The sequence below is a fragment of the Ixodes scapularis genome, unplaced genomic scaffold (genome assembly GCF_016920785.2).
Source record: "Ixodes scapularis isolate PalLabHiFi unplaced genomic scaffold, ASM1692078v2 PGA_scaffold8__174_contigs__length_109621045, whole genome shotgun sequence".
NCBI classification, from domain to species: domain Eukaryota; kingdom Metazoa; phylum Arthropoda; class Arachnida; order Ixodida; family Ixodidae; genus Ixodes; species Ixodes scapularis.
This window is the reverse complement of record NW_024609883.1, coordinates 50,153,688-50,164,507: the sequence shown is the minus strand read 5'-3', so window position 1 is coordinate 50,164,507 and position 10,820 is coordinate 50,153,688. Positions and strand designations below refer to the sequence as shown.

The 10,820-nt window shown below is 46.3% G+C and overlaps 1 protein-coding gene across 1 annotated transcript; it reads left to right on the top strand.

Annotated features, from left to right (window-relative positions):
- The first annotated feature begins 1,412 nt into the window (after positions 1-1,412).
- On the top strand, positions 1,413-10,820 carry LOC120843036. Its single transcript, XM_042286982.1, has 4 exons — positions 1,413-1,437; positions 1,515-1,645; positions 8,450-8,554; positions 10,744-10,820. Exons 1-4 carry the CDS (start codon positions 1,413-1,415, stop codon positions 10,807-10,809), a joined length of 327 nt encoding a protein of 108 aa, XP_042142916.1. The 3' UTR covers positions 10,810-10,820.

Below are 10,820 nucleotides of genomic sequence, written 5' to 3'. Positions count from 1 at the left end.
AACGTCACACAAAGTATGATGTTATGTGACGTCACAGTGTCGTGTGACATGGTCACGTACGTCAGGCACTGCAAAGGCTCTGTTCTACTCCGACGTCGAGGGTAGCAAACGCGGCGTAGCGCAGCGGACACCACTACTGATTGGTCGCAGATGTCGAGTTACTGCTCGCCCGCCAATGAAAGGCCCACTTTTTGCGCTACGCTACGTTCGCTGCCCTCAACGTCCGAGTATTTGATCGTTTTTTGTTTGGCAACAAGCTTAGTGGCGCCATCTATTACGTGGTCCAGGCACACTTCCGGTTCACGTATATTTTCAAATTGCTTGCCCATTATTTTGGCATAATTGTGAATTAAGTCTGACAGTGCTAAAAGTGGGCATTTCTAGACGATACTGTGTATATTTGATTTCGAAAATACTGCGAAAGCCACCGTCTAGTTCAGAACCGGAGGTGATTGGGGGCCATTTGCGAACTGGCACCACCACATTTCAACTCTTGCGAGAAAAAGCGAATAGCCGAACCCTAAAAGCCTGAAACATGTACTTTCACGCGAATCACTTGAGAGATCCAATTTCTGCACTCTACGAAGAGAACAATTGGCATACGACGAAGATGAAAATGTGTTTAGACCAAAGAAGTTAGACTGCGCTGTGAAAGTCAGCATAACATTTTAGCGCGCTCAGTGTCACAGTGCAGGCAGTTTAGGTTTTAGCTCTAAACGTATTATGAGCTCGACATTCGTAGAGCTCCCCCTTACGTTGCAGCGATTGGTTCTCCCAAATATTTTGCGAAAAAAAAGGCTCGAGGTACAACTAAGCACTTCTTATGAGTTGTGAATGCGAAAGCATGTACGCCATTCTTCCGCTCCCTTATTTCGTCTGCGGTGTATTTGCGTCGACGGCTGAGCGCGCGCTCTCCTTGGCTCTCCTCGCCGCTTTGACCTTGGACGCTTCGTGTAACCGGCGCGCTCACGGCGCAGACACGCAGCGCCATGGGGTAGCTCTCGTGGACACTGACGCGGAGCGGCCAATGGGAGCCTCGTTCCTTGAAACTATGACGCGCGCCAGCCAATGGGACCGAAGCCGAAAACCATCAGCTTCACTCTGCTCCTTTGGGATCGGGGAAACTAGGTGCCGCTTGGCTAGGCTTTTCGCCTGGTTTCAAAGCTGGGAGCCGGCTTCACTTGGAGAAAGGAGTTAGGGTGCCGTTTGGCGCGGCTTCAAAGCTGATGACGTCGGGTCGCTCCATGGGACAGTTAATGATTTCGAACTCATATATGCCCCAATTCCTTAGACTTTGGTGTCACATTACCTCGCCAGTAATGAGTGAATATACAATATTGGCGGAGACAAGACAGAGAATTCTTAATTGCCTAAAAATAAAGTGATGTGAAGTATCTTACGAAATATCAACGATGGTTGTGCAAGCTGTAACTGCCGGCAAATCCGTCATTCCTTTACTTCATTGAAGGTATGAAGCGAACCTTCTAATCTCTACGTTTGCTTTTCTTTTTCAGAACCTGAACGTCCTTCTGCTGACTCGCCGGCTGATGTGATAGAAAATAAGTATGGACGTTTATCACCGGGATGTAAGGCGGAAATACAAAAACAAATGCAACAAGTATGCAAGGTTCACGACAGGTCCAATGTAAGGCTTCACACTTCAAACATTAGCCCTCTCCCTTCTCCATGCGAAATATGGCGATAGCGTTGTTTTTTTTTTGCCAATATTGATTGTTCGAAATCGTTTATTTAGTGGCTGTTCTGCTCGTGGATGTGTCTTCGTTGGGCAAGAGAAAAACGTGTCAACTAAGAAACGCAGCAAATTTAAGGAATGGCACTGATTTTCCCAAAACAGCCTATTTATTTGAATTGTGATTACTTTTAACTTTTTAATTTCTGAAAACAAAAAAATTATCGTTACACGTAACTCAATCCTCAATCCCCTCTTTCAATGATGGACCCACGTTCATCTCTAAGAAAAAAGTCATAAGCCATTCCAGTCTGTGAAGGTGCATGACCAGCGAGGCTGTTTAGCACGAGACACAGACTCGCTCCAAGAAGTTAGAGGAAAGTAGACACGCTAGAGTTGCTGCATAGGCTTCCTGCGGGAGCCAGAGTTGCGCGTCTGTTTTCCAAGTGCCATCACGTGAGGAGCCGGATCAAGGGCCGTGCAGGAAAGTAGACGTTGCACGCGCCCCGCCGTACGTTCCCCTGCTTCTCTCTCTAAGCGTTGTGCATGAAGAAAAGGGGGGTGGGGGGGGGGGGGGGGGGGGGAAGAGGGGAGGGCCGATTGTGAATGTGCACCGCCCCTGCTTCTGAGCGCGCCGCGCGCCTCGAATGCGCGGCGCCGCCATTCGCCGAATTCAGTCACGTGAGGAGCGGGATCAACATGCCATGCAGGAAAGACGGCGCTACGGAGATGAACGCGCACCTCTGGCTCCCGTAGGGAGCCTATTAGCGACGAGATGTTCCGGTGGCGCCCTCATATGGTTACCTTTCGTGAAGTCTTTATCTTGCGAACAACAAGTTCAATGGTGTTTCTAATTAGCATGGTGGAAGCTTGAAATGATAGCGTTCTTGAACCAACACTGTCAACACCGTCAAAATTGAAGCCCTCACGTTCCTTTTATTTCCGTCCATGAGAACTCCTTTGCTGACGTCATAGTCAGCATTCGGCCAATCGTGGAAGGCCGACCACTTACGATCGTGCAAGTCGCCAATGCAGTAAAGCGTGTTTCACATGCAGCGGTTTTGGCCCTAGAGCGGCGCGATTTCTGCCGTCGCGGCGCTCTGGCCAGCACTAGCGGTTGAGCGGCACGAGCGCCGCGACGGCAGAAATAGCGCCGCTCTAGGGCCAAAACCACATGCTTAACTCTAAAGGCCGGTTCAGACGCTTGCTTTTCAGTGCGTTTGAGTGCGTTGCGTCGAGAACCGAAAGCAAATCACCGGCACATACAGGCTTCGTATGAAGCGTGGAATCCAATTTAAGGAATCATCTTGGCACGCGATATAAGCAGCAGGGATGTCTTGGTTTCTCGCTGCCGCAACGTAGTCAAACGCAGTAGAACGCAACTGTCTGAACCGGGCTTTAGACACGCGAGACGGGACCGCCACCCCGGGAGAGTGGAAGGAAAGGAAACGAGGCACGCAAATGCTCGGAACGACGACAAAGAGAGGGCGGTGCGAGCATAGACATGGTTGATGCGGGTCGCACAGAAGAAAAATAATAACGATACCATTATCCTACATTGAACACACGTATGCTTATTGTAGAGGTTATGATACCAATTAAATAGATGGTCGCTTCAATAGTGACAGTAACTCATTGAAATTAAACAGTAGTGTTAATAGGATTTTTGAAATCTGCCTGTGATGCAGAGCAAATACGCACTGTTGACTTATCACCATCAAGCATAAACGACGAGCGGAAGCAGAGTAGATGTGTGAAGGAGAAGCGAGCATATGTACTATAAGAAAGAACTGCTACGTAACGTGAAGAATGTCAGCAAATATCTTGCCATTGATGTACGAGCTCAGTGGCTGTGCACGTGCTTACGGCAGCCTGTGAGTGTAGAATGCTCCCTATATGGTATCGACCAGTGGAAAAGCCAGGAGGGGGGTGGGGAGGCTTATGAAGCTTCGCCCCCCCCCCCCCTCTTGCCAAGTCAGGCGGGCCCTAGATTATACACACAAATTTCGACCCCCCCCCCCCCCCCCCCCCCGCACCTCAGGTCATAAACATCCCAGTCGCCTCAACTTCCCTCCCCCCTCACCCCCTCAAAAGCTCCTGGCTAAGCCAGTACTATCAACAGCACTCAATAGATAGTCAACATTATCAGGATAAGCGAAATTCCCTTTATTTTATGCATCATAGAGGCAGTGCTTCTGTTTTTAAATGCATGCAGGCAAAGCACGCACTTCAGAAAACACTTGTGTGAAGGCTGCGTTCACGATGCAGTCCCCGTCAAACTTTCAAGGCGTTAACAATAATCTACAAATTAAATTTTCAACGAAATGCGTTACTTTTGCAAAACGCTAGAAAACTTACATTGCGTTTTACATCATTCACCCTTGTCGCCCGATGAATCAGCAGTCAGCGCTACACAAACCTCAATGAGCTTGTCGTTTGTTTTCTTGCCGTTGGGGCGATCACTGGCGGTCGTGGCGGCGGCACAATTCTTTCTCAGACCGTTAGCTGCTGCCTCCGTGCTCGCGGAAGCGATGGTCACTTTGTGACAAGGTGAGGTTTTGAATCTTGACGCATGGCAAGGCGTAATGAAGGTCTATTACCGTCTTCCTAATCTCATCAAGGCTGCCGTTACGAGCCACAACAACACCACCACTTTCAAGCTTCATAACACCGGCACAAATGGAAGCCAAGCCTTGCACCTCGCCAAGTGTTATACCGGAGACGTTGAACGCCAGCTCACTCTGCTCTTCGACTCGGTCCTGCCACCGAATGGGCTCATCCAACAGCACGAAAGCATTCATGTGCGCGTTGATCAAGTTACCGATCGCTTGTCAAGCCCCAGCCGCGGTCGATCCGACGAGCATCGCGGCCATGTTACTTCAAGTTTATCACGCCAAGGGTACGGTAGTCGAGTAAAAACAATGCAAATATTCCCGTGAGTTCTTGTTCGCCACAACCCGAACTTTTTTTTCGTCACAACCCGAACATTTTGTCGTCACAACCCGAACTCGAAAAGCGGCTGTTAGCGGAAAATAGGGGCTTTCTAGTTTCACGAACGTTCCCATGGCAAAGAGCGTTGAATCGTCACGCGCAATGAAGCCAATGGGATAGCGAGGTACCTAGGGTGCCTCAATGTCCTTCTGTTTAGGGTGATGCCACCCTTTGTAGTAGCCGATGCCGACAGCACGCGCTCACGGGGAAAATACAAAGAAATCGACGAAAACAAAATGTCGCCATAGCACAGTCAGCGCCACAAACGCGCGCAGGGACACGCTCTTTCACGCGCTTTTGAACAAAAAATAAAAATAAAAGTGTGGGACAAAATGGCGAGATGCCACCACCCTAAGCAAAGCGCACATGAAGGAACCTTAGAGGTACCTATGTAGGGACGTGTAAAAACGTGGAAGCCGTTTTCTTTTATTATTTTTTTTTTTCGCACGAGCTTTTATGCAAATGTAAGTAAAAAAGGCTGCCCGTGATTATGCGGTTGCGTCCATTTCTGCAGCGCCGAAAGAAAAGAGCATGGCTTATGGGGACTACTGTTGTAATCACTGCAGTGAGCAAAGGGAGCAAAGCATTATTAAAACTGCGCAAAGAAACTTTCCTGCATCATCCACAGTATATTCACATTCGGTGAACTCTGCGTCGATTTCACGACTTGTCATATATTAGCACAGTCGTCAGCGCTGTATTCATTTGGAGCCTCCTTCACGGGCAAAGAGGACATTTCATTTGCAGCTTATGTTCACGGCAGATTCACAAAGAATGATCGGTGTCGCAGCGTACCTTCACACAATAGTTTCTTCTCGTAATGCCATCCGTGTCGTGCAGAAACGGGGAAAGCGACGACGCAAAAGAGGCACAAACACCACAAGGTTGTTACCGTGGTTTTCGCCATGTTTGTTTTGAAAGACAGTAGCGAAATGCTTAGAGAAAACAAGTTGAGATATATTAGCTAAATTTGCTTTACATCATAATTATTGAAACAATCTTTCGTATTTTATAAAAGGATACTATTGTTTTTCTCTGTTTCCTTCCATTATCGGGAAGTTAGCATTTCTCCGTTATCCGCTCGTTCTACCTCCCGGAGAAAAGAAAGAAGATAAAAAAAAAAAATCAAGGGGAAAGGTGTGGATTTCTGAGCCCCAACTGGGTGGACACGTCATCGTGACGTAGGGGGATCGTGAGATTCTAGCTGTCCGCGTGCGTGAACCCGAACGTTGGGGCGGAGCCTCGAACAAGAATCATGCTAGTTGCAGGCTCCGCCCAAGTTGTTTGTCTCTTATGTGAAACTATAAACCATATATTTCTGGACTGCCGGGACGCAGTATTTCATTGGGATGTTCTACAGCGTACTTATAAAAAAAAAGTGAAAGCCGCTTACAACTTCATGTAACGCCGAATTAGAGCGCAGCTCTTGAGGAGGAGGAGGGAAGGGTACTGGGGGGGCGAGTTCAACTAACCAGGGGGGGGTCACGTGACCTTGGGGGGTCACGTGACCCCCCAATGCCGAAGATGCCATCACTGACGTCACTGATGACGTCATCAGTGACGATGACGATGCGGATACCGATGACGTCATTAGTGACGTCACTGATGACTTCACCAGTGATGATGACGATGACGATGCGAATGTCGGTGACGTCATCAGTGACGTCACTGATGACGATGACGATGCGGATGCCGGTGACGACATCAGTGACGTCACTGATAACGTCATCAGTGATGATGACGATGACGATGCGGATGTCAGTAACGTCATCAGTGATGATGACGATGACGATGTGGATGCCGGTGACGTCATCAGTGACGATGACGACATCGGGGGTCACGCGACATCGGCGGGGGTCACCCCCCGCCGATGTCGCGTGACCCCCGATGTCGTCATCGTCACTGATGACGTCACCGGCATCCACATCGTCATCGTCATCATCACTGATGACGTTACCGACATCCGTATCGTCATCGTCCTCATCACTGATGACGGCATCATCACTGATGACGGCATCATCACTGATGACGTCACCGGCATCCACATCGTCTTCGTCATCATCACAGATGACGTCACCGGCATCCGCATCGTCATCGTCATCATCACTGATGATGACGATGACGATGCGTGACCCCCTGAGGTCACGTGACCTCAGAGGAGTCACGTGACTTCGGGGGGTCACGTGACCTCGGGGGGGTTCACGTGCCCCCCACGAGGTCACGTGACCCCGGTGGGGGGCTCGCGCGGTGCATTATGGGACATTTCCCATAATGCACCGCGCGGTTACGCCGACGGCGACGGCGATGCCGCTCAAGCCGGAAACGGGCCCCTAAGAGCTGCGCTCTAAAAAACGTTTGCCAATAACTGTTCTCGGCTTACGTTTTCTCACGACAGATAACGAGGGCGTGCCCTACGACATGTTCATAGTGTTGAGTCTCCACAGTATGCGGAAGTCCAGGATGGCTGTTCGACATGCCGACTTGAACGTTCGATTGTTCAGATTACTTTATTGAGAGCCTGTGTTATTTACGAGAAGCTATAATATCACAGAGCGAACCGCCAGAATGGCTGTCTGTGCTGGACGGACTTGCTGATTTGAAGCTATTTTAGGGCCTGATGTACTGGCAAATGGCGACTGGTCTGTGTAAGAGAGAAGTGTTGTGTCTTAGTGCATCTGTGTCGTATACCCAACAAGAAATAAATAAGAACAAAAGCCTTGCATGGCCTAGTTGGTAGCTTGTCTGGCTCGCAACCAAAGTGTCGAGGGTTCGAATCCCGTCTAAAATTCTTCAAAATTTTCTTTAAGGCAAATGAATTACTTGATAGAGTGAAATCATTTCATACATGCGGTGACCTTTAATTCGAATTACATGGCATGTTTTCTAATCACTTTCATCCCACGTGTGACGTCACGTTTCACGTCAGCGTTGTGGGATGTTCAAATTACATGTGGCTGTGACGACATGACCCTATCAACCAATAAGGACTTTCGCGGCACGCCACACACACCGGCTTTTCTGCCATGCCACCGATTTTCCCGGACATGACGGCTGTAACGCTACCGCGTTAAAAGAGGGAACTGTCCGTAGTGCTGTTATTCATACGAGATATTGCTACCTCGTGTGAATACTGCATTAATTACGCGTTTTATCCACGGGGAGTAGAACCGCTGGCCTATGATGCGGATTCATAGAAGTCGGAAAGATAAAAACGCGCCCAAATTGAGTGCTTTTCCGTTTTCATTTTGCTGCCATTAAATATTGCATTTTCGAGTTATAAGGCACTTATAACTGTGTGAACTTCGGTAGTTCAAGAGTTTTCGGTGATGCGCAAAATTTTTATGTAGCGGCAATCGTTCCTATATAATTTACTGATTTAACTGTGGCGGTGGGTGGCGAACTGGCAGGCGCACTCGCATACGGGTTTTAACCTTTCTGCACAGCCGTGCACGCCACCCAGGATCAGATTTTTGTATGCAAATAAATATTATTAATATTATTGAGTCAAATGTATATAAAAGCCTTATTAAATCGAACGTTGCCTCTCTGTTGTATATGCCCTTCGGCAAAAACCAGTAACACACACACACACACACACACATATATATATATATATATATATACATATTTTTCTTTTTTTTATGTGATGCATATTTTTTGTTGGAGCGATTTGCCGCCGTTTTATGAAACACCCTGCGTACCTACTAGTCAGCATCTGCTTGCATGTCGTTTTGAAGGTGCTATCTAGAAACTTATCTCTCGTTCCAGTTTTATCCGTCGTTGCGTGGCTGCGCCGTCTACTGTTACAACGACAACAGTGACGGGATAAGAGTGACTCTGCGCAATGGCTTGCCTTGCGGAAAGGATGGCCAGGTAATACGTCACCAAACTTCCTGTTGCGACGTTCTGTTTGCAACTACTTTCTTGCTGGTCGTATTTTACCTCAATAACTGAGTCGAAAAGAAAAAATAAAAGCTTTGCAATCTTTTTTAAGCTTATCCCCTTACAAAAAAATCAAATGAGTTTCAATTAAAAGTGTAAAGGACTCACTCAATAGACCGCATTCAGTCTCAACTGAAACTCAATTGACTTTTTCTAATGAGTCCCTATTGAGCCGTACCAGGGTATTGGCCATCGAGTCTTAATTGAATTTTTAGCAATTGGATTTCAATTGAATTTGGAAATAGTGTTTCAATAGAACTTTTGCTATCGAGTTTCAATAAAAATATTGCAATTGAGTTTCAATTGAATTTTTGCAACGTGTTTTAATAGAATCTATTACAACTGCGTTTAAAAAAATTTGCTACTCGTTGAGATTTTTTTTTATAATTCCTTAAAGCATGCAACATGAAGGAAACAAAGTACGTGGAGAAAACAAACACAAACATCATAACTAAGCACCCACAACCCACTAATCGTACTCCCCTTGACTACCCCACCACCTTATATACCCTACAAAAGAAAGGTATTCATTTGGCCGGTGACCACCTCAGCATTTAGTAAGGTTCCCAGTTTGCTATTTCCTCCTTGGAGGTCTCGTAAGTGATAAACAGTGTTTCCAGGTCATTGGACTCTATCCCTTAATAGAATATAGAAAAACATTGGTACAAGCAATAATCGTGCGGTGCAGTAATCCACAAACGACCAAACTCAATTGTATTCCTAATGAGTAAATTCAATAGGATTGATATTGAGTTTCTTATGACCAAACTCAATTGCATTCCTGAAGAGTAAATTCTATAGAATCGATATTGAGTTTCTTATGGCCAAACTCAATTGCCTTCCTAACAAATAAATTCAATTAAATCGATATTGATTTCTTAATGACCAAACTCCATTGCATTCCTAATGAGTAAGTTCCATAGAATCGATATTGACTTTCTTATGATAAAACTCTATTGCATCCCTAATGAGTAAATTCATTAGAATTGATATTGAATTTCTAATGATCAAACTCGATTGCATTCCTAATGAGTAAAGTCAATAGAATCGATAGTAAGTTTCTTATGATCAGTCTCAATTGCATTCCTAATGAGTAAATTCAATAGAATCAAAATTGAGTTTCTAATGATCACTCTCATTAGACATTGAGTTTATACTGAGTTTCAATTAACTCTATAGGAACACAATAAAAAGTCAATTAAAACTCATTGATCATTTTTGTAAGGGTCCGCAAATGTTACCCGCAAAATTATGTCATAATTTTTAACGTGTTGTACAATAGGTTTCTAGCGGTAGAAACTTGGGGGGAATTCAGCCTCCAAAAGACTGACGCAAAGGCGATACACAAAAGCAAGGCGCAAAAGCGCTACAGCTGAGAGAAGCAGATATTCGAATATCGGAATCGGGGAGTTTGGATCCTATCATCGAATATACGTGGTCTTAATTTACGATATGTTTGTTAACCCTACCCAAAAACCCAATATAACTTTTCGCTATTTGGATTATGGAACAAACAATCTAATTGTTAATGTATTGGAAACCTGAAATTCAGTATGAAAACCTGAAACACAGCTCGAATGCAATAACCTTTCTTGTTCAATAATCCAGATAGAAAAAAAGTTATGTTGAAGTTCGGGGTAGGGAATGACAGCTTAAAAAGCGCAGGGTCTGGCGGATCACGAGCATTTCATTGTCGCTCCACAACCAATTACATAGCGGCATTCATCAGTTGGAATGCCGAAGGACAAAGGACGAAGCGAGTAGCGTGGTCGTAGTGAGCCGCACCCTGCGTTTCCTAAGTCCTCAGTGACTACGGCGTCACCGCCACAGAAGGGCTTTGTCGCCGGTGTTGCCGCACACCCCAGTGGCCGACGTAAGTTACCATGTGACCCTAGCTACAAGCAGTAATGCTCCTGCTGGAACAACATAGTGTTTCAAGCGTATTGGAGAAGCTGCGAAAGAGGAGAACTATATAGCTGTTGTCGCCGGTGTATCCACGAATGGAATCGCCCAGATACCGGCGTGAGCCAGAAGTGTCGCATGAAACCTGAAAAGAAAAGTATTCAGAGTGACGGAAACTTCAGTTCCTGAATTTAAAATCCCTTTCTTTTTATTTCCAGATTTGTAAAAACGGGGAATGTGTCGATGCGCCCAATAGCTGCGAGATCGACTACTTCTTTCCTTAGGGCTTCGCAGG